The following is a 24,402-nucleotide window of genomic DNA, read 5'->3' as shown; positions in this document are numbered from 1 at the left end:
TGATGCAGAGCTATAGACAGCTACACAACCTATTATAGCCTAATAACAGCCTAGATATGTTATGTAGCCTAATTCGGGGTATTAAAATCGCTTTTGAATGCGTGTGCGCATTTTACTTTCAGTTTCGGTGCTGAGCATGCATTCTACAACACAAGACTTTAATTTTGTCAGAAGCTCTGCAACAAATCCTCCTTTGATGTTTCTTATGGGCCAGTGAGGGTCTTTTCTGTTCACGCTGAAGAAAATGTAAAATTATAAAAAAAAAGAAAAAAAAAGTCCAGGCAATCCGAGGCCCCTTTTTATTTTGTTATTTTTTACTGTAATTGTGTTTTTATGCTACTGATATTCTACAGTTTTTATATAGCACAATCTGATTCATTTTCTTGTGTTTAATGTCAGCTAAACACAATTTTTTTGATGTGACATTTTTTTTCTTTTTCCCCACTGTGTGAAACATCTGATATCATATTTAAAAGCATCTGCTTACCAAGAGATTTTGTTGTATCTGACACTAGCATTAATTATATTGCAAATTCATGCAAAAAGACCAAAATCTCATGATAGATCTGCTCTTTTATTATTCATTGCACTTATTTATTTTTTCATTGTAATTAAGATGGAATACTTTTATTTTAACTGTAATGCTTTATAAGTGTTGAATTATGTAATAACATTAAATAATTGTTAAATAAATTGTTTTATAAACCAATAAATGTATTAAAAATTATTATTATATTATTGTATTATATTATTAATTATTATAATTGTTGTAATTATCATTATTATTGTTTATGATAATAAAGCTAATGCATAAAAATAAAACTATTTATGTGAAAACTATTTTTGGACATAACACAAATTCACATTTATGCATTTGCCTTGTTTGTCTTTCTCCTTTTGACTGTGATTCCCAGCAGACAGACCTAACTAGGCCAGCTTAATATTTTATTACGGTGTTCAGATTCATTATGATAGAACAATATAAAGTAGCCTACTAAAAGACATACGAAAAGACGAAAGAATATCAACTACATGTAGCATTCATGTAGAGTCTGTAATTATAACAATGGTCTTTGATGTTTCTAGTTATTCATATGATATATGCATGGCTCAGTAAGCACTATAGAGGACCAAGTTACATTTACCGAGTGTACTGTTGAAGTACACTTAACCTTGGTCAAGAGAGAGGAATGTTGTCGTGTCAAATTGCCTCTTTTTATCTCACATTACATCACATCCTTTGCGGTAGGTTGTGTTTCTGCCGGAAGAGTGTGCTGGAAGTTCAAAGATATTTTCTTATAGTTATCAAAACTACATAATTTAAAAGCACCTGCACATTTTCACTTATATATCCTGCTAGTTCCATGACGTTTGTCGAATCAAATATTATGTTTCTAGTGTTTTATGAGTGTCGGAACGATTTTACAAGATGTTACATCACGCGAGTTTCCACACGGACATTTTATTGGCTGGACAGTAACAGCTCATACAGAAACAAAACCGACTAGCAACAGCAGTCTATGAAATTCTGCTCACATTGGCTTCTACATAAGTTTTCTCTTCATTATTGTTTTTGAAGACTTACGCGAGAAGATGGGAGTTCCTAAATTTTATCGCTGGATATCGGAGCGGTATCCTTGTCTGAGTGAAGTTGTCAAAGAGCATCAGGTGAGCTAGTTTGGCTAAATATAACAGGCCGCGAAGAGCTCATTTACAGCTCTGAGAACAGCAGCTCAAACCATACACTTAAAAGACACCAAAACCTTCGTTTTGTTGTCCCTCCACCGCGAATATGTTCGGTATAGAGGGGAATTTTATCTTTATGATTTAGCGACATTCTATAAGGTAACGTACATAATAATGAATGTGTCTCAAAATGTGATGAGCTGTCTACCTAGTCAGCACTTTACGCATCGTAGGCGATTTCAGACGAGCTATCATCATAATTACCCGATCAGCTGTGACGAATAATGGGCAGAACACCACAAGCTCAAACAGTAGCAGGGGATTTAAGAACCCAATCAACATTTCTGAACATTATTCGGAACGCCCCTATGAAGCCCAAATATGCCCCCTAGGTTTTGAGAGAGTGATGTTACTAGTTGCCGTTTACACTTGGTAATTTATTGAAAGGTGAAGACCCACCATCAAGCTTTCCTTGTCAGAATGACTGTTAAACATATTTTGCTGCACTGTTTTAAATATTAATAATCAACGTTTTTATTCAGAGATATGTTTGACTGATGTAATTATCAGCTGAATGTAACTTAGAATTATTGATTTAATTATTTATCTGAAATGCTTTATAGAGCTTTTTGTTAATTGTATGACTCCTGTTACTCACTTTGTTCTGGCCATGAAGGTGCATATATATAAATACATAAATAAGTTATCATAAATCATAATAATAAAAAACATTTTAAGTTTTAGTATTTTTTTGTGCTTTTGTCATTTTTTAAAGTTTTTTTAGTATATATATGTATATGTATGTATGTATGTGTGTGTGTGTGTATATATATATTATATATATATATATATATATATATATATATATATATATATATAATATATATATATATATATATATATATATATATTATATATATACATATACATATACATATATATACATATATTTGAATTTCATTTCAGTTTTAGAAATTTTAGAACTTCAATGTAAATTGATTTATTTCACTTAGTTGCAAAGGCAGCATTTGTCATTTTAGTTTTTTGTGTGTTTATCAAATAATTATAATAAATAATATTTTATTTCAGATTCATTTCAATTATCCAAAACATTTTTTATGAGTTTTAAATGAAAGGTTTTAATTTAGACTAAACACAGTATATACTACCAGCGTAATAGTCACATTGTATTGACTTCACTTGTTATGCGTTTCGTTATCTTAAAGTTGCTTGTATGAATTGCAGCCCGGAGTATTTTTTTTTTTTTTTAACATTACTCCTTAGAATTTTTTTTTCTTTTTTCAGAGACATTAGTCATATGTTGTCAAGTTCACACCAACCAACTTGTGTTCTCTCTTTCATCCCAGATTCCAGAGTTTGACAACCTATATTTAGATATGAATGGGATCATCCACCAGTGTTCCCACCCCAATGATGAAGATGTACACTTCCGTATTTCTGAAGAGAAGATCTTTGCTGACATTTTTCACTACCTGGAGGTGCTCTTCCGCATCATTAAGCCCAGGAAAGTGTTCTTCATGGCTGTCGATGGTGTTGCACCCAGGGCCAAGATGAACCAGCAGCGTGGAAGAAGATTCAGGTATAGCAGAAGACCCCAACACAACAAGTACACTGAATTTAGACTGAAATATGGAAGGCTGCTTTAAGGATTTTTATTTGATGTTTTATGATAGGTCATGTATTAATAAGCTATTTCTTGTCTTTTATTATGATAGTTTTTTTTGCACTGCTTTTTTTGATACAAGTGTACAAATAACTGTGTTAGGGGAGATAAACACAACACATGCATTGCCGCTTGAAAGTTTACAAATCTTACCAACCCCAAAACGTTGAATGGTAGTGTATCATGAAAATGAATTTTTAAAACACTGAAGTAACTTTATTTTGATGTCTTTGTGTTTTAAAGGTCAGCAAAAGAAGCTGAGGAGAAAATCAAGAAGGCCTTGGAGAAGGGTGAAGTTTTGCCCACAGAGGCCAGATTTGACTCAAACTGCATCACCCCTGGTTTGTGTGCACCTTTAATGGTCTTATACTGTCCTAGTGATGTTATGTACCATTATTTTTCTATCATTTACTGTACATTAGAACTTTAAAGGCATAAAATGAATCAGTTGGTTAAGGTCTATATTTTACTCTTTAAATCATGTATTGGGTGTTTGTTTCTGGCTGTCTGGTGTTTTTTAAGGGACTTTTTTTGCTGACAAATCCTGATGTAAAAAAAGTAATCTGTTTCTCTTACTTGACCTCTGTAGGAACTGATTTCATGGCCAGGCTACAGGAACAGCTGAAATATTTCGTTCACAATAAACTGTCCACAGACAAAGCGTGGCAGGGAGTGAATGTGTATTTGTCTGGTCATGAGGTGAGTTACATGACGTCATAGCTTTGTGTCGTGTGTGTTTCTGTGAAGTTCTTCCAATTCCTGTTTCTTCTCAGACCCCTGGTGAAGGAGAACACAAGATCATGGAGTTCATTCGTTCTGAGACCACCAAACCGGGTCATAACCCAAACACAAGACACTGCCTTTATGGTCTGGATGCCGACCTGGTGAGTATAGTTGTGTATAATATTTTACAGTTATTTTTGGGTTTATTTTAAGCTGTCCTTTCTCTCTTTTTTTTTTTTTTTTGTAGATAATGCTTGGCTTGACCAGCCATGAGCCTCATTTTTCTCTCCTCAGGGTTAGCTTCGCATCCAAAAAAAAAAAAAACAGAAAAGTGTGGCATTATTTTCAATTGTGTCAAGTTGAAAGCTTGTGTTGCTTTATAATGTGTGTTTCTGGTCTGTAGGATAACAGCTCCTGAGGAGACGACCTTTCACCTGCTTCATCTTTCCCTTATGAGGGAATACATCGACTATGAGTTTTCAGAGCTCAGGGTGAGAATATATGACTCTCTCTTATATGGTATGATGAGCACAAATCTTTCTTAAAGCTAAATGAATGATAAAGTTATTGTAAACAATATACTGACTGTCTGTATTTCCATCAGAATAAGATCTCGTTTGAGTATAACCTGGAGCGGATCATAGACGACTGGGTTCTGATGGGTTTCCTGGTGGGGAATGACTTCATCCCTCATCTTCCTCACCTGCACATCAATCACGATGCACTGCCGCTGCTCTATCGAACTTACATCAGCGTGCTGCCCAGTCTGGGGGGTGAGTCAGTCTAATAGCAGATCACAGCGCAGACTTGTGATGGAAGTGTAATGCTGAGACTAGTGCTGATCACTGTCGTCTCCATCAGGCTACCTGAATGAAAATGGTCATCTCAACCTTGCCAACTTTGAGAAGTACCTTGAGAAGTTGTCAGAAGTGAGTGTTTTTGTTATTTTTATTTTATTATGGTATTATTTTATTTACTTATTTATTTAAAGACATGCATTTTTTTATTCAGCAAGGATGCATTAAACTGATCAAAAGTGACAGTAAAGACATTTATAATGGTAGACAGGTTTTTATTTGAAATAAATGCTTTTGCAATTCATTAAAGAATGCTTCACAGTGTTTCCTGAGCACCGAATCATGTGACTCTGAAGACTGGAGTAATGACTAGAGAAAAATGAGTAATGAAAAAATTCAGCTTTGTCATCACAGGAATAAATTACATTTTAAAATATATATAAAATCACAATATAATATTTTTCATTATTGATCAAATGAATTAATTGCAAAACAAGTGCATATTTGTTCTCTGGAAGCTGGGCTAAATGACTAAAAACACTGTTACTGCATTCCTGACATGGGTCAGACCCTTAGTCACCTCTCAGATGCTAAATACAGACAACACCTGTAACATGAAAACCAGAATATATGTTGCTTGGTAGCACATGGCACTGAGGAAGGGTTAATAATACCCGAAAACATTCTGCACCTTTGCACTTTTTTTTGGACATATTTTTGTGACCTCTGAGCAATAAATGTCATAAGCCTTTTTGGCTTAATTTAGTCGAGTGTGGCTCTCTTTCATCTTCATATTACCAGAAAAGGTTATTAATTGAAAATCCACTCCGTTCAGCTCTTACTCCGTGTCATCACCCTCTTCTCTGTTTTCAGTTTGACCGGGAGCACTTCAGCGAGGTGTTTGTAGATCTGAAGTGGTTTGAGAGTAAGGTGGGGAACAAATACCTGAACGAAGCAGCCGGGCTGGCAGCCGAGGAGGCTGGTGTCAAAGACATGAAGAAGAGTAAGGTGAATATGAGCAGAATGCACACCCAAGCGCACTGTATGAGGTGGTTTTTATTCCTCTCATATCAGAATCAAATTTTCTTATTCACATTTAAAATCATCACAAACAATGAGCAGCCTATCCTTGTTTCGAAGAGGGGATGTTAGAAGTACCCATGTGCTGCTGCCATTGTCTCCTGTGAGTCAGGTTCAGTTTTAGTTACCAGGTTCCTGTCTTCTAAATGAATGTGCTGCTGTTTCTGCTTTCACCTCTTTTGTCTCTTCATGAATAGGGCTTTGTTGAATGAGAATTTTTGTCTTAGTTTGTGCAATAGCAATGCTGGCAATGTTCTCTTGCTGGTCTATAATATATATTAAAAATAAATAATACATTTTTTAAAAATGGTTAATTTACCTATGACTTGTCGTCGTTCCAAATCAGTATGGTGTATTTTTTTCTATGCAATGCACAAAAAAGAAATAGTGATGCATGAAAATTTCGGCAACTGAAAAAATAGGATCTTTGGTAGGAGCTGTAATCATTGACTGAAACAGTGTTATTTAAAGGGATAGCTCACCCAAAAATGAAAATGAATTTGCTCACGCTCATATCATTCCAAACCTGTAGGAATTTGTTTCTTCTGCTGAGCACAAAAGAAGATACTTTGAAGAATTTGGGTAACCAAACAGTTGACGGTAGCCATTGAGTTCTGTTGATTTCCAAGTCAGCTGTTTGGTTACCAACATTTTTTAAAATATCTTCTTTTGTGCTTAACAGATGAAACAAACTCATACAGGTTTGAAAACATCAGGGTGAGGAATTGATGATCAAATTTTTAGAATTTTTCAGTTTCAAACAACTGGTGTGCTATATTTTATGCTTAATGACATATTATTGTGTGACAAACAGACTGAAATTTCAGTCATTAATCACTTATGGTGGACCATTTTTTATATATAAAAAAATGGAAAAATATATATATATATATATATATATATAAAGCTCTTTTTTTTTTGTGATCACCAAGAACTCATTGTATGGAAAAGATCAATGTGAAAATTGAAATTTTTCACAAAAAAAGACATCAGTCATTTTTTAAGTGATCCTTTATTTTTTTCAGTCTGCGGATGACTCTTTGTGTCTCGCTGCTCTGGATGGAGTCACGGACTCTCACAGCACTCCAGGAAGAGGTATGCAGATCCAAACCCCATGTCCATTACTGTTGATCACTGTTCTAGACATTGGCTAGCACTTTATTTTATAATCCTGTGCATGTTCTATGTACAACCCTGAACATAACACTACACCTAACCTTATCAAGGCCAAGTAATAAGTAACCTTATATTACGCAGTAATTTCTTGTGTAAGTACACCGTAAGTGCACATACTGTAAAATGAAGTACAACCAGACAATAACACATTTTAAAGCCTTCAGCTTCTAAATAAGGCTTAATATTGTCCACAATGCACTAGAAGGCACAGAGGAAGACGGTGAAGATGATGACATGTTTGAAACAGAGTTTCGACAATACAAGCGCACCTACTACATGACCAAGATGGGCGTTGAAGTTGTCTCAGAGTGAGTCTCCATTCATTTAAATTTTGGAAAGGATGGAAGCATGTATTCTCTGTGTGTCTTAAAATGAACACTTCTGTCAAGATTAATTTTTTCTGTTTCGTCTTGCAGTGAGTTTTTGGCCAATCAGGCTAAATGTTACGTGGAGGGGATCCAGTGGATCTTACATTACTACTACCATGGAGTTCAGTCTTGGAGCTGGTGAGCTGATAGAGAGACAATGCAAAAATGTAGTGAAATGTGCTTATAAGTAGGGCTGTGTGATTTGGGAGATGTCTTTTTTTTTCCTGTTTAAAAATAGCAAAATCCAGGTTTGTTGCGCTTGTTTGTTGGTGGTGATAATAATAATAATAATATTAGTTACATCTAAATAAAATATTAATATGTCTTTTGTTTTTAGTAATTTTTATAATTCACTGTAAAATATATATTTTTAGGAACAATATGATTTTATTTTAAATGACCACAGTAAAATTACAATGCTAATCTTAATTTCTAGCTTATGTTATGACAGAAAACTGTCCTTAAAGTGTTTCTCATTACAAGTATTGGAAGGTGATTGGCCCATTTTGCATTTCTAAATGCACATTAATATTAATACATGCTTTATTATGATTAATCATGCAGATCTACTTAAAAGTATCAGGAACATGTATTAAAAAAAATGTAATGTTGGTTTCAAAGGATGTTTCCTCTCAAATCACTACAGGTATTATCCGTACCACTACGCCCCCTTCCTTTCTGATGTGAGGAACATCTCTAGTCTCATGTTGGCATTTGATCTGGGCAAACCCTTCATGCCGTTCCAGCAGCTCTTGGGTGTCCTGCCTTCAGCCAGCAAAGACCTTCTTCCACAGTGCTACCAGGTGACACTCTCTTCATGTCCCCGTCACGTCAGTGTTCCTTAGAAACTCTCCCTGATTTATTGGCTCTCTGTCCTTCACAGCATCTGATGACATCACCAGGCTCACCCATCGTTGAGTATTACCCACAGGACTTCAAAACAGACCTGAATGGCAAACAGCAGGAGTGGGAAGCCGTGGTGCTCATCCCGTTTATCGACGAGGTGCTTTAAACCTCTGCATTCACTGTGTTTTTCACCATAACGACTGTGATGGAAGTGCAGTTTCCTGATATGATATGGGTTTGCATTCAGAAATGCTTGTTAGCTGCTATGGAGCCCTACACTCCTAAACTGACTCCATCAGAGAAGGCAAGGAACAGACATACCGAGTGTGCCGTCTACTGCTTTGATAAAGAGCTGGACTATGTCTACAACTCCCCCCTCCCCCAGCTCTTCCCCAACATCGTCCACTGCCGCGTCAGGTATGTCCTACATGCCACAGTATATTTCACCCACTCACATGCTAACATGGTATCAAACCTGATGATGATGATGATAATAAATCATGCACGTTTAATATAGTGTCATACTTTTGTATTTACATGAACACTTTTCTCTTTACAGTTACAGATAAATGTAATTATTATTATTTCTGTCACATTTCTGTGTTTACCTTTACACTTGGCACTTTATAATTATCAGATAAATTCTAATTAATATTACTAATTATTTCTTCTTAGTATTCTTATTTAATATTAATAAGAAGAATATCGTAATAATATCTTGCCTTCATTTTAATATGGTGTTACAATTTTGTGTTTAATAAAACATTAATAATAATTAACTTTATATAGTGTCACAGTTTTGTATTTATATTTCTACTTTTTCACTTTACAATTAACAAACTCTTATTTATTATTTATTTATAATTTTGCTGATTATTATAATGAATAATATTTAAATTTGAATATGTTGTCACTTTTGTGTTTACATGTATACTTTACACTTCACATCAGCACGCTCTGAACAGTGTCAGCACTTGATGTATTTATTTCTTGTCTTTTGGAATAACATCCAGCGTGTTTGTTTTTTAGGCAAACACCGATCCCGATGGATGCCTGGCGTGTATCACTGGATCATGTAGGGCATAGGGTTGACAGAGGGCCTCTTTATTTCTGTGGCTTCCCCACCTTACAGCACATCCGTCATAAAGTAAACAATCCTCACCCTGCCTGTCTGCAGATTATTGCTTATTATCCTATTAATGGGGATCAGTATTGGACCATACAGGGTTAATGCAGATTTTCCTTCTGTATTTATCACACAGTTTTATAAGAAGAAAACTGGAGTGATGGTGTTTCAACAAAGCAGCCGAGGGGAGAACATGATACTGGAGATTTTAGCCAGCCAGGAGCTGGAACAGGTGAGCAGTTTGTCCCCGCACTGAAGGCGCTTTACTTGATTGTGTTACATCTTTTTAGGACTACCTCAGACAATAAACTACATTTTGCATGGTTTCTGCAGGTCTTAAAAGGCGTAAATCGCTCTTCCACAAATTAAGGCCTTAAAAGGGAATTCATTAATTCATAAAATCATGACATTAAATGTTCCATGTTGCATGCAAATAATTAAACATTAGCATTTAATTGATATGCAAATTGAAACTGAACACATGAAGTCTTGGTTTATGAAAAAATGAACAAAATTAAGTGAGTTTATGCTTAAAACAAAAACAAACGTGTCAGTGGGGTATGAAAACTTATGTTCTATTTTCTATATTCTATTGTTTGGGAGCGGGGACTATATTGACATATTGTGTTTGCTTCAATTTATTCCATTTGTTTTTTTACTTGGTCTTAAACGGTCCTTTATGAAACCTTCTGCAACCTTCTTCTCAACGTATGATGTTTTATGGTAATGTGGTAACACGTGTGTCTCTGCATTGCAGGTGGAAGATGTTGCAGCGCTGGTTCTTGGAAAGTCTTTGTTTGTGAACTGGCCACATTTGATGGAAGCTCGAGTTGTAGCTGTTTCAGATGGAGAAACAAAGTAAGTTTGTTTTGTTCTATTGATATTTCTAAATTATTTGCTGCCATATGGAGTCCTGTAGCTCACTCAAACTCTCTCTTTTAATCTGTTAATTGTGTCTCACTCCTTACTCTGCAGGTTTTCTTTAGACGAACCATCACAGGTGTTGTATCTAGGTGACACACCACCGCCGACTAAAGTCACCCGTCTGACTGATAAAGAGCAGAAGGAGTGGGTCAAAGAAGTGCAAGGCCTCTCAGAGTAGTATGCTGCCCTTTTAATTCACATTTTGTAATAATTGAATCAAAAAGACAAAACTGATTCAGTCTCTGATTGTCTGATGTATACACTGGACACAAAAAAGGCACTCGTCAAATCGTAAGCTGCATTGTGATTATCTGACTGATACGTGACTTGCATGAGTGAGCTTTTTCAGTGTGGCAGAGGTTTTTTTTTCATTGTGGTGTAGTTAATGAACAGTCTCTTCCTGTCAAAGTGGGTGCTTTTTTTTGCTGCAAATCTGACCATATTTAGGCCTATAGGTTGTGGTACCTGTGCAGTATACACTCATTTTTAAATAATCCTTAGTCTTAGCTATGCATGTTTAGAGAATAGAAAGCTTTGCATATTTTTAAATTCTGCCAAGTTGAGTGTGAACGTTTGATTGTCCGTATGTAAAATATTACTTTATCTGTATTTCAGCTTCAGCAAGCGCAAAGGCATTGTGATAAATGAGACAGATGTTGTGGTATACGGCCAGCTGCTGACAGGCAGGAAGTATGTCATTGGTCAGAGCGGAAAGGTCCATTTGGAAAAGCAGTTTGCCAAACAGGTCCTGCCCTTTCCATTCCAGACTATCGTGAAGGTAAATAATCACACCAGCCCAAATGTAAACAGGGATTCTAACCAAGAACCTGTTTTTTGGGAAAAATTTGAAGTTGTTCAGATGATTTAACTAGTCTGTTTTTTTTTTCACTTCAGGATATCAAAGCTTTTGATTCATCATTGGCACACTTCAAGACACTGGAGGAGCTGTTTCCCCCAGGAACTGTTGTCTTTATGGTTGGAAACCCATATTACGGTGCAATGGGAGATGTATGTACTGGTTTTGTGCTCTCTAGACCAGCTCCAATAGTTAAATGCCAGTTATGTAGAATTTTTTTCTGTTTACTCAGGTGCAAGATTCTAGTGATGTCATCAGTGAGGGGCGGGTCAGAGTGGTCTTCTCTGTACCGTGTGAACCTCAACTTGATGCCTTAATACAGAACCAGCATGTAAGTCTTGAGTCTGTCAAGAAGCCTGTGCCCAGTATACTTTGCACTATACTATGTTTGACGGATTCAGTTTACTTTGTTAGTTTTACACTGTACGTTTGGCCCTGGTCTGCATTTGTTTTCAGATTTTACCAATAGTCTTTTGTTCTTGTTCAGAAATACTCTGTGAAGTACAGTCCCGGGTACGTGCTGGCCTCCCGCCTTGGTGTCACCAGCTACCTCGTCTCACGGTTCTCCGGTAGCATCTTCATCGGAAGAGGATCCAAGAAAAAGTCAGTGCAATTCAGGTTTTGAATAAAGCAATGCATGCTTTGTTTAGTTTGTATATGATTTATTTCATATTATCAATGCACTCTCTATACAGTACCTTGCAAAAGTATTTGTAAAAGTTTTTTTGTTTTTACTTTATTTATTATTTTTTACATTGGTTGTAGTGTCATTATTTTTATTTAAAAGCACTGTATTTGTTAATCTCTGCAACAATGTTATGATCATCTAGGATTAGTTATCCATTTAAAATCATGATAAATTTTACAGGGATACACAATATACCAGGATCAGAACAGTTATCGGCTGATATTAGAAATCTGTTTTTGTGTTTTATTTTTTATTATATATACGGGTATCGGTCAATTTTGGATATTTAATTGTACAGCTCATTTCCTGTAGTTTTACATTTAGATTACTTTTGCCATCATCTTACCCCCACTTAAAGTTAATCTTTAAAATCACTAAGAAATTAATAACACTGTTAACTTTAATCTTTAGTAATTCTCAATGAATATACGTTCTTCATATTGTACATCATAATGTTTGATCCCTAAATTCACTTGCAGCATTGAAAATGATTTTAGTTTAATGTTAGATTTTTAATTTATTCAGACAATATAGAATTGCATTTAATATCAATAATTTGTCATTATCGGTCATCATAACATTAAAAAGAATTATCAGTATTGGTCCATCCACAGAATTTGGTTTTGATTGTTATACATTTTTTTTCATTACTGAACAATATTCTTCTCTTTTTTTATTTTTTGATTGGTTTTTGAATTAATGCTGCTCTGTTCAGTCCTCATGGAGAGCAGAAAGCCAATGTGGGCCTTAATCTCAAGTTCAACAAGAAGAATGAGGAAGTTCCTGGCTACACCAAGAGAACGGAGAAAGAGTGGCTCTACTCGGCTGCTGTAGAGGAGCTCTTAGCTGAATACTTAGAGAGGTGTGTCTTTGTTTTGGAGGTCGTGTGCGTGTTTGCGGTTGTGCCTGTGGTTGTGCAGATATTTGAAAAAAAAATGTCCTTGTCTCGCAGATTTTCAGAGCTGTTTGACTTCGTAGCACGAAACAATCACGATGACGTATTTTATGAAGATGACATCTGGCCAAGAGAAGATGAGAATGGGTGTGTTTTGAATCTGTTTTAGACCAGCATTAGTACGTAGAATGCATATCCTTTTGTAATATTACTTCATTACCAATAATTAATCAGAAGGCAATACATTTTCAGCATGCCAGACTTTATAATAGTGACTGTTTATCATTGTGATGCTTTAAATAGCGCTGAAAAGGTCCAGGAGATCCAGGGCTGGCTGAAAAACCATCCAGTCAGTTCCTCTTCCCGAGCTTCATGTGATCTGCAGATCCTGGACACTGGCATTGTGGAGAAGATTGAAGAAGAGCTGGAGAAAACGAAGGTGATGAACACATCCAAACCACAACAAGCCCAGAAGTTGTTCCTGTCTTTCTGTTGATGATGTGTTGATCTCTTTGGGTCCCAGGCAAAGAAGATGAACAAGAAAGTACGGGTCACTGTGAAGCCCCACCTGCTTTTTAGGGTATGTGTTTGTCAATGTATTTGTTTTATTTATATACATGTATACAGAGAGAGAGAACATATGCAATTTGTGTGTGTGTGTGTGTGTGTGTGTGTGTGTCTACAGCCTTTGGAGCAGCAGCACGGTGTTGTTCCAGACCCTGACGCAGAGTATCATCTGTTTGATCGTGTGGTCAATGTGAGAGAGAGCTTCTCTGTTCCTCTCGGCCTTCGAGGAACCATCATTGGCATCAAAGGAGGTAAAAGTGTAAACCCGACGCAAACTCTCTGGCATCCTTCTGCATCTAATTTTGTCCTTCATTCTTTGTCTTCCTGTTTCATCAGCTGAACGTGAGGCTGAAGTTCTGTATGAAGTGCTGTTTGATGAGGAGTTTGCTGGAGGACTCACTGTCAGGTGCAGAAGTTAATTCTCTGTGGATGATGCAAAATTTAGAAAAAGAAATTATTCATCATGGACACATTAAATTTTTAGAAAAGTAACAGTAAAGACATTCATAATGTTACAAAAGATCACTATTGTAAAAAATGCTGTTCTTTTGAACTTTGTTCATCAAAGAATCCTGAAAAAATTGTGGTTTATACAAAATGTTTAAGCAGCACAACTGTTTTCAACATTTATAATAATAATAAGAGTTTCTTCAGCACCAAATCAGTATATTAGAATAATTTCTGAAGGATCATGTAACATCAAGACTGGAGTAATGACTGCTAAAAAAAAAAAATATTTTATCATCACAGAAATAAATTACATGAAAAAAAAATAATAAAAAAAACAGTTTAACTTTTAAATTATAATGTGGCACAGTATTGGTTGCATTTTTGATCGAATAAAAAAAGAGACTTCTTTCAAAACCATTTAAAGTCTTACCAAGACCAAACTTTTAAACTGTAGTGTGTGTGTGTGTGTGTGTGTGTGTGTGTGTGTGTGTGTGTGTGTGTCAGACAGTGTTCTAAACGCATCTGTTCTGTGTGCAGGTGCTCTCCGGGGCGTGGCTATCGACTGCCCCCCAGTGCCTTAATCAACCTGAGCCACGGCAGCAGAAAGGAGCATGGCTCTCACAAACTCACTGCCATCGTCAAACCCCAGCCCTCATCCCATTTCACACACAAAAGTCAGCTGGGAGGCCTTAACCACTCGCCATGCTCACCCTTTATACCTACGCAGGTGATGTACACACATTCATCCCTCATAACCAGGGCCCCAACGACTCTACTGATACTGCAGATAGGTCATAAAATATCCTCCTTTACACTCCTTGTGCTAGAATCCAGTATCTCTGAAGCAGTGATTCTGGACTTTAGCACAGGACTGTGATGATTTAACAAAAAAAAGACTCTTAACTACTCAATGCAATAATACGAATACAGGTCCTTCTCAAAAAATTAGCATATTGTGATAAAAGTTCATTATTTTCCATAATGTAATGATAAAAATCAAACTTTCATATATTTTAGATTCATTGCACACCAACTGAAATATTTCAGGTCTTTTATTGTTTTTAATACTGATGATTTTGGCATACAGCTCATGAAAACCCCAAATTCCTATCTCAAAAAATTAGCATATTTCATCCGACCAATAAAAGAAAAGTGTTTTTAATACAAAAAAAGCTCAACCTTCAAATAATTATGTTCAGTTATGCACTCAATACTTGGTCGGGAATCCTTTTGCAGAAATGACTGCTTCAATGCGGCGTGGCATGGAGGCAATCAGCCTGTGGCACTACTGAGGTGTTATGGAGGCCCAGGATGCTTCGATAGCGGCCTTAAGCTCATCCAGAGTGTTGGGTCTTGCGTCTCTCAACTTTCTCTTCCCAATATCCCACAGATTCTCTATGAGGTTCAGGTCAGGAGAGTTGGCAGGCCAATTGAGCACAGTAATACCATGGTCAGTAAACCATTTACCAGTGGTTTTGGCACTGTGAGCAGGTGCCAGGTCGTGCTGAAAAACGAAATCCTTCATCTCCATAAAGCTTTTCAGCAGATGGAAGCATGAAGTGCTCCAAAATCTCCTGATAGCTAGCTGCATTGACCCTGCCCTTGATAAAAACACAGTGGACCAACACCAGCAGCTGACATGGCACCCCAGACCATCACTGACTGTGGGTACTTGACACTGGACTTCAGGCATTTTGGCATTTCCTTCTCCCCAGTCTTCCTCCAGACTCTGGCACCTTGATTTCCGAATGACATGCAAAATTTGCTTTCATCCGAAAAAAGTACTTTGGACCACTGAGCAACAGTCCAGTGCTGCTTCTCTGTAGCCCAGGTCAGGCGCTTCTGCAGCTGTTTCTGGTTCAAAAGCACACGCCTGTGCACGGTGGCTCTGGATGTTTCTACTCCAGACTCAGTCCACTGCTTCCGCAGGTCCCCCAAGGTCTGGAATCGTTCTCCACAATCTTCCCTCAGGTCCGGTCACCTTTCTCGTTGTGCAGCGTTTTTTTACCACACTTTTTCCTTCCCACAGACTTCCCACTGAGGTGCCTTGATACAGCACTCTGGGAACAGCCTATTCGTTCAGAAATTTCTTTCTGAGTCTTACCCTCTCGCTTGAGGGTGTCAATGATGGCCTTCTGGACAGCAGTCAGATCGGCAGTCTTACCCATGATTGCGGTTTTGAGTAATGAACCAGGATGGGAGTTTTTAAAAGCCTCAGGAATCTTTTGCGGTGTTTAGAGTTAATTAGTTGATTCAGATGATTAGGTTAATAGCTCGTTTAGAGAACCTTTTCATGATATGCAAATTTTTTGAGATAGGAATTTGGGGTTTTCATGAGCTGTATGCCAAAATCATCAGTAATAAAACAATAAAAGACCTGAAATATTTGAAATATATGAAAGTTTAATTTTATCATTACAACATAAAAAAAAATTAACTTTAAACACAATACACAAATTTTTTTATAAATAAAAGTAGATTTTTAATGACATAAGGCTAGATTTACTTTAGATTGATGTCACATTTTGGTGTCCGCATCAAATAAATTTTACAAAAATGATTTTATATTCATAGAAAGCATATTAAATGCAACTAAAGTGTCTACTTTTAATATTTCAAATAAGTTTTCATTTTAGACATTTAGACATTATTCATTTCATACATTGTTTTATATATATATATATATATTTTATGTAAATATGTGATACAGAGCTAAATGTATTATTTTAAAGGTCAGTTATTATTTTCTTATATAAAAACATATAAATTATAAAAAAAATAAATTAACTATATTTAGGTTTTTTACTATTATTTATTTATTTATTTATTAGATTGACTGTTAGGTCCTAATATTAAGTTGTAATTACATTAAAGTGGAATTAAGTAGAAATCTGTAAAGTGCCACCAGGTTCCTGTTCAGTAATGCAAAGGGAAGTATGTTGTTCCATGTGAAGATAGTCTGATGGTGTTGAATTTCCTTTTGACAGCAGCAGAATGGCCGACAGAGTTTTAATCTCAGGGCTGACACTCAGGGCAACAGAAACTCGCCTCACAAAGCCCTCAGCCAGAAAAACCAACACAAGGTAGGAATTGTGTGAGATTAACAGGCCTTACAGCTCTGGGGATTGTCCATGAACCATTATAACACGTTTCTTTGTGTTCCTCTAGGGCTCTAGTAATGAGAAAGAGTTCAGTAATGTATGGCAGTCTCTTCAGAGTTCAGGAATGCCCCAGAAACCACCGGCTCACTGGCAAAATAAGGTGAGTACTCTCTCTTACTCTGTGTGCTTGTGATCAGTGTTATTATCGTTAACTAAAAATAAAAATACAAAATTATTATTATTTTTTTTTCAAAAATAAAATAGAACATAGAAAGAAATGAAGGTTATTTTATTTCAGTTAGGTGCAAAAAGAACATTTTTGTTTAATGTTGAAGTACTAAAATGAGTTTAAAAAAAAAACAAGACAGAAGACTAAACAACAAAATTATTAAAACTTAACTCAAATGAAAATGTAAAAATAAAAAATAATACTTAATAAAAATAAATGCTAAGAGAGTACAGTAATGATGCTAAAATAGCAGTGGTTGTTATATGTAGTATATGACGTTTACCTGGTGTTATTTTTGACAGGCTGGGAGAAGCAGTGGACCGATGCCACATCAGCACCAGCTGGAGGGACAGAGTAAACAAAGCCAAGGCAACGACCCATCCAGCAAACTTGTATGTTTTTATATTTCATACACCACTGCACTGTATAATTCAGCTGTCAAGCCCCAGCATTTAATCACTGTCACTGGTTCTACAATTAAATGATCTTTTACATTTCACATTTATACAAAAGCTCATATTCTGACATCAGGCTTTCTTTATTAGCTTTCTCTTGTATGTTATACTAAATGCTTAATAAGTGTTTATTGATTTTGCAGGCCTCAGGTGGCAATATTAGACTTCTGAAGAGAAATGAGGATGTGAATATGGCTTTCGTACAAAGTCCTTCAAATAAGGTTTGTGGTTTGTGTGTGGAATGTTAAAGGGATGGTTTACCCAGAAATGAAAATGTCCTAATTTGCTCTTCCTCACATCTTTCCAAAACTGAATGACTGACTTTCTTTCTTCTGTGAAACACAAAATAAGATGATTTGAAAAATGTCTGAGGGTTTTTTTTAAAGTCCTTCCAACATTCTTCAAAATATCTACTTTTGTGCTCTGCAGAACAAAGTCATATAGGTTTGGAATGACATTGCGGGTGAAGAAATGAAAATCATAATTTCTCACCCTCAAGTTGTTCCAAACCTGTATGATTCACTTCTTTTGCTGAACACAAAAGACAAATTTAACAGATAAACAAAACTCATACATGTTTGGAACAACTTAAAGGGATAGTGTACCTTCAGTTGCTGGTCCCACATGACTTTTTTTTCATATTATGGAAGTCAGTGGTGACCAACAAATGAAGGGTGAGGAAATGATGACAGATTTTTCATTTTTTGGTGATCTATACCTTTTAGGACCTTGTATGTTTGATTGAAAACATCTTATATATCAACCAGTATTTTGGAAAGATAAAAGCTACAAATAAACCTGAACAAACAGCTGCCAGGACAACCATGATCTGTTCTTGGCTATCTGAATAAAACCAGCTGCGTGACTATGCAGGTCACTGTAAGTCAGGAGGTAGATTGATATACCGGTGACAATTTACAATGCATAAATATCCAAAATAAATATTCCACTTTACACAACTGCTCATGAGTCATGTGCAATGATTTATGACTCATGTGCAATGATTTCTGAATATAAATCATTACCTAAAAATAACAATTGCCAGATTTTTCTATTAATAGTATAATATTGTTTTTATTTACAGTATTTATTTATTTGTTTACAGGCATCTACAGAATTTGAGGAGCTTATAGCCAATCTGAAGATCTCAAAGGATTCTGAGCATGTCCAGAATCATCCACCTACAGAGCCCAAGAACCAATCAGGAGAGCCTCTTTCCCCACAGTCCTTTGCCATGGTTTGTAATCTATGGTTCCTGAATCCACAGCACAAAAGAGTGAAAATGTTTTTTGACTGTTTCAAGTATTTTTTTTTTCTTTGAGCAGAAGGGAACTCTGGTATTGAAAGAAATGTTGAAGATTGACTCTGGACCAAGTGCTCCTGATTGCACTGGTGGCCAGGATTCAGCAAACCCCAGTGTTCAACAGCAGAGCAAGAGACGCTCCAGCAAAAAACTAGGTACTGCAATGTGGCAAATCAGAACCAGAATCAGTCTTTAAGATTTCAGGCTGTGGAACTTTACTTTGTTAGCTAGATGATTAATCCTCAAACCTGAGATGTGCACAGTGAATAATTCTAGGTGTTCTTTGTCTCTCAGCTGCTCGGATAAATACTCCTCAGACTGATGTGCCAGTAGCGGTTCCCCTTCCTCCTTTGGCTGGCCAGCCACCCCTTCTGCCCAGCATGGCCACAGAACTCGGGCGTGTATGCATGGGGCTTGGGATGGGACCTCCAGAGTTTGCCTACCTCCACAACAGACAGGTTGGTCCATCTCACAAACCCCAGCCACATCTGTGTAATCTGGAATAATGAGGTTTTTAGTAGACTGAATGTCAACAAATGAGATTAAACTAAAATAGAGTTATTTAGTAATATGCAATGTAAATAATTTGTAAAGTGTGCTGCCTACATGTAGCATAAGATCTGCCATAAGTCCATCCAAAAATAGATATCCAAAAAAAGAAAGCCAATCATAGTTCAGTTATATTTTTTAATTTGATTTGGTTAGATCTTTACAACAACTCTAAGCAGAAAGTTGAAGGAAGAATAATAAAATGCTCAATAGCTAAGTCATATATTGTCATAATAGACATAAAACAATGGGTTTGATTCACTAATAATTGTGTGGATTATTCATATCCATACGCAAACATCTGACAAAAATTTCTGTCTAAAAGCCTGTTCACACCAAGACCAGTGTATGGTGTGAAATTATGGTGCGATACACATTTTAATTTGAATGAACAGCAGTTAACGTGTCTGTTTAGAATGACACACATTTGCATGCTGCCAGTGTGTCAGTTCCTACATTTATTATTATTATTATTTTTATTTAGAATACATTTTTGGGCATAAGTTATTGATATATGAATATTGGAAGTTAATTCACAGATTTCAAGCACAAAATCTGTATGTAGTTCACTGAATGAGACCTAATGTTTTCCTCTTTCCATCTTTTTTTCTCTTTTTCTGACAGAGTCTGACAGTGTGTCAGGTGAAGCTGTCTAATGGCCTGCTGGTTCACGGTCCTCAGTGTCAGTCTGAAACTGAAGCTAAAGAGAAAGCTGCTCTCTTTGCCCTTCAACGATTGGTAACTCTCAGTGCAGAAATTATACATTTGTGTTAACTCAAAAAAAAAAAAATAATAATAATAATAGTCAATATATGATAGTGCTACATGACTTTTCTCATGGTATGAATTATGTGCCTTAATGGAAAATAGTAGAGTCTGTAATTATTTTAGTATGTGTTAAGCCCTTGTTCACTGCCAAATGAAATCATCTTGTCTTTTGCAGAACTCACTGGGTTCATTGCCACTTCCTCCTCCCATATTCCCCGGAGTCCAGCAGATGAGGCCACTTGCGCCACATCCCTCCATGTTTGGTCAGCCACCAGGTCTGAGTTGTATTGCCTATGTTCTGTTAAATCCTGTTCTTCTAATTCAGTTGTTCTTTACATTTGCACTTGATCTGATGTTTTATTTACACAGGTTGTCTTCTGATGCCCCCACAAGGCTATGGACCTCTTCATTGTGAAGCAACTTTCCCTGGAGCACGGGCCCCTGTGCCATCAGCACCCAGTGGATCCCACAATCAGTTTGTCCCCCTACAGGTGAGAACTACCTAATAACATTGACAAAAATATACACCATTGAGTGGATCCCACAATCAGTTTGTCCCCCTACAGGTGAGAATACCATATATATACATCTATCTAAATATATACATATATACATATATACAAAAATATATATATATTAATACAGATATATATATTATATAATATAATATATATATACATATACATATATATATATATATATATATATATATATACTATATATATATATATATAACATATATATATCTATATAGATATATACTATTACATATATATATATAAATATATATACAAAGCTACATATAGATATATATATATATATATCCAATATATAATATATAGATATTTATATAGCCACATAATAATATATACATATACATATAATCTATATCTCTATATATAGATATATATAAATATTATATATATATACATATATATATTAATTATATATATATATAAAGCGGCTCATAATCTCAAAGCGGCTCAGTATATTTCCAGATAAATAGATTTTGAGCCACAAATAAATGTGAAGAGATTTTAAAATTAAACAAATTCGCAAATATTAAACAAAATCAGCAAAATCATGTGGTGCAACTGACATGCAAATAAAAAAAAACATGAAAAATTTGTGGTTATATGACCCTCGTGACTAGGGTTGGGTAACGAGAACCGCTTCCAAATTTCCAAGAACGGGGTATTCGATAAGACATGTGCATTCTGATTCCTGCGTTCACATTCTAATGTGATTTTTAAACCATTTAAAAAGGGTCTGTTCTTGAACCATTCTGTGCATTTCCACTGCAAAAAAAGTAGTTCCGGGCTGGAACTGATTTCTCTTTCACATTTTGTGACCAATATGGCCCAAATTAAGTCCTCGTAAACAGGATTTTTCTCTTACATGAACTTAAACAGATGAGAAAGAAAATGCATGTGTAACAGTATTTTTAGATCGGCCTGCGTTTGGCGTTAAAGAGATAGCAGCCAAATAAACTGCCTGCGATAAGTTCAAAAATCATTCACTGATCTAGATTGAATATCTTTTGTAATTTTAATGAAGATTAATCTATATTTTATTTATGAATAGAAAAACTATGCAGTGTTTTAAAACTTTTGATTTCAATTTCTGAAATTTGTTTAGTTATTTATGCTATTTCTAATTGATTTGTTTGTTCCCATTTTATTACTGACTGTTTACTTGTCTTTACATTTCAAACATGAAATTGTTATATTAGTCTAGTTGTTTTTGCTGTGCTATTTTTGTTAAAAACATAGGCAAAAGTTCCTCTTGTAAATGTTCTGTCGGCTGCTGATTCTCGCTCGTTATTCAGCTGCAACAGAATGATTTGTAAAAAGACAGAATAAATATGTTTGACATCTGAATGTTTTTTTTTTTTTTTTTTTTTTTTCTTATTGGAATCAAAACTAGGAATCGGTAAGAATTGGAATCGATAAGCAGAATCCGAAATTGGAATCGGATACCCAACCCTACTCATGACTGTGCATCAAGGTCAAAATGTCTTTTAAAATGTTAGGTAGATTAATTCAGGTTGTAAAAACTCATGTGCTGGAACTCCCCAGAAACTTTTATGATATTTCTGAATTAATAATCATTATATCAATAATCATTGTATTTACATTTATAAACTGTACTTAAAAACTTTTTAGAAAATAATACATATAAACACGGATGTATTGAGGTTATGCAAATATGTTGTATTTTTGGTGTTTACACCACAATATTTTTAAAGTCGTTAAATATAAACTTGAAACTGGTTTAAAACTCATTTCAAAAACAGAGTATCACAGACACACTTATTTGTCATTGACCCTTTTATCCTGATATATCACAGTAGCTATAACATGCCATTGTGTCTTTAGGTGACCAAGAAGAGAGTTTCAGGCAGAACCAAGAACCAAGAGGCCAAGCAAGTGTCAGGCAGCTCTGCCAATGCTGGCCAGACCCCAAGCGGTGGACTGACTGCTTCTGCCCCAATGCCTGCATCAGCCCCCAAGACCCCCCCACCCATCAGCACCCATGAGCCTGCAGATAACCCCACCCCCAAGACGCCCAGGCAGAACGCCAATCCTCACACGCCCGGCTCAGCCTCCAAGCGGAAAAACAGGAAACTGGCAGTCAATTTCGAGGCTGCTAAAGTGACGGACTGAAATCAAGTTCCTGCACTGTCCATCTCTCTTAAAAGGGAAAACCCGACATTTCAAAGCATGAAACAAGATGCAGATTCGTTTTAGTTGGCATGGTTTAAGTGGAGGTAGTGGTGGAAATTTTTTTATTGATATTGATTACTGCACCAAAATGATCACAGAATCATGAAATGGGTTTTACATTTACCTCAGCGTTTTCCTCTCTTTTTCTTTTCCCAAATCAGATCCTTAGGCTTTTATCATGTTCACTGGTTATTTTGTGATGCTGGATTTTAATATTCAAAGTGCAATAATTAGTTTTGTAGACAGGACGTTATGCACAGGGAAGGAATACAATGTGGCACAAGCTGCTGCAATACAACATCTGTACTCATCTGTATTTCATTTTTTCCTCTATTACACAGTGTTGCAGTCCTGCACGGGAGGATAGAGATAATGCTATCACATGGTGTTACTCAGAAAGCAGTAAAGCTGTCAGACTGCACCCTTGATCTAGTTTCAGAGGGTCAAATTAAGACCAGTTCTGTGCTCAAAGATTTGTCGGAAGGATTCTATGGAATGTTTCATAGACCTAAAACAGGTGTTAAAACCAGCTCATTATGTTCACCAAACCAGGAAGCACACTGATTTAAGCAAATGTAATCTATGTGGATTATTGAACTTCTCTGTGTTTGTGTATATATATATAAGACTAAACATGGGGATACATAATAAGATGCCTTTCTAATATGATGTTGCTCAGTTTTATTTTTGTATTAGCCTACCTTTATTTCTAGGGGAGCTGTTTGAGTTCTGTGGTTTTAAAATGAATTTTGTGTATTTAGATCTATGGATTTTATATGCACCATTTTACAAATGGATAAATAACAGTTGTTAATATTTCTATGCTGGCACCCTTTTTCTTTTCGTCTTCTCTGCGTATTTGTATCCTTCCAGATCTCTTTTGTCCAAGTTTTAAAAGAGCGCAAGTAAACCCTTTTATTTTTAATGACATTTGAGTTGTTTATTTAATGACTTAAAACCAGAATGACTAAAAAATGAGTGCACCTCCTAACAGGGTGGTGTGCTGGAAAAGGACATTTTGTTTTCATAATAAACATTTTGCTATCATAATGCCTATGATCTTGTGATCATTATTATGGCTTCTCAGTGATGCTTACATGATTTTGAACTCTCTTTTGAAACTCTTTTACATGTTGAAATGTTTTATTTCCTTAAAAATCCAACACAAGCAAAAATAATATGGCCTGGCTTATAAAGGCTGTTCAGTTATGACCTCAATTTAAAGGCCATTCAAAAACTCTAAATTCATGAAATATATTACACGTCTTTTTTTCTAAGCAGGTGCTCCTTATGATTTATTCTTGTGTATTGGATCCAGTTTATATGGACCCTGTTCACAGACTGTGATTCCCACAGTTATTTATACCATAAATCTAAAGTTTTTTGTTTTTTCATTTTTAAATAT

At 35.7% G+C, this 24,402-nt stretch overlaps 1 protein-coding gene across 3 annotated transcripts; it reads left to right on the top strand.

Annotated features, from left to right (window-relative positions):
* The first annotated feature begins 1,452 nt into the window (after positions 1 to 1,452).
* On the top strand, positions 1,453 to 24,047 carry LOC109108188 (5'-3' exoribonuclease 1-like). Of its 3 annotated transcripts, XM_042771531.1 has the most exons (42): positions 1,453 to 1,668; positions 3,054 to 3,286; positions 3,614 to 3,711; positions 3,960 to 4,069; positions 4,144 to 4,254; positions 4,341 to 4,426; positions 4,497 to 4,584; positions 4,698 to 4,866; positions 4,955 to 5,022; positions 5,764 to 5,898; positions 6,996 to 7,065; positions 7,349 to 7,454; positions 7,563 to 7,652; positions 8,161 to 8,317; positions 8,398 to 8,517; positions 8,608 to 8,777; positions 9,390 to 9,507; positions 9,623 to 9,718; positions 10,244 to 10,344; positions 10,462 to 10,587; positions 11,026 to 11,188; positions 11,305 to 11,418; positions 11,499 to 11,597; positions 11,754 to 11,869; positions 12,670 to 12,816; positions 12,907 to 12,996; positions 13,153 to 13,288; positions 13,373 to 13,429; positions 13,535 to 13,667; positions 13,753 to 13,822; positions 14,404 to 14,593; positions 16,854 to 16,949; positions 17,035 to 17,127; positions 17,499 to 17,588; positions 17,795 to 17,872; positions 18,757 to 18,888; positions 18,977 to 19,109; positions 19,249 to 19,412; positions 20,128 to 20,241; positions 20,447 to 20,546; positions 20,641 to 20,762; positions 22,650 to 24,047. In XM_042771531.1, exons 1-42 carry the CDS (start codon positions 1,594 to 1,596, stop codon positions 22,935 to 22,937), a joined length of 5,052 nt encoding a protein of 1,683 aa, XP_042627465.1. In that variant the 5' UTR covers positions 1,453 to 1,593; the 3' UTR covers positions 22,938 to 24,047. The 3 variants fall into 3 exon arrangements, with proteins under 3 accessions (XP_042627465.1, XP_042627448.1, XP_042627456.1); XM_042771522.1 differs by lacking the exons at positions 1,453 to 1,668; positions 3,054 to 3,286; positions 3,614 to 3,711; ... (1 more) ...; positions 4,144 to 4,254; positions 4,341 to 4,426 and adding an exon at positions 22,198 to 22,278 and having other exon boundaries at positions 4,431 to 4,584; positions 22,650 to 22,791; XM_042771514.1 differs by lacking the exons at positions 1,453 to 1,668; positions 3,054 to 3,286; positions 3,614 to 3,711; ... (1 more) ...; positions 4,144 to 4,254; positions 4,341 to 4,426 and having other exon boundaries at positions 4,430 to 4,584; positions 16,857 to 16,949.
* Positions 24,048 to 24,402: the final 355 nt, after the last annotated feature.

The sequence above is a fragment of the Cyprinus carpio genome, chromosome A2, assembly GCF_018340385.1.
Source record: "Cyprinus carpio isolate SPL01 chromosome A2, ASM1834038v1, whole genome shotgun sequence".
Lineage (NCBI taxonomy): Eukaryota > Metazoa > Chordata > Actinopteri > Cypriniformes > Cyprinidae > Cyprinus > Cyprinus carpio.
Note: the sequence above shows the minus strand (reverse complement) of the source record. Positions and strands in the feature narration are given on the sequence as shown.

Bases quoted from the DNA above. Each gene is read 5' to 3' on its own strand.
- LOC109108188 (XM_042771531.1), top strand. From the start codon at position 1,594: ATGGGAGTTCCTAAATTTTATCGCTGGATATCGGAGCGGTATCCTTGT. The intron at 4,427-4,496 runs GTGGCATTATTT...TCTGGTCTGTAG, and splicing joins AAAAAAAAAAACAGAAAAGT to GATAACAGCTCCTGAGGAGA. The intron at 5,899-6,995 runs GTGAATATGAGC...TATTTTTTTCAG, and splicing joins AAGACATGAAGAAGAGTAAG to TCTGCGGATGACTCTTTGTG.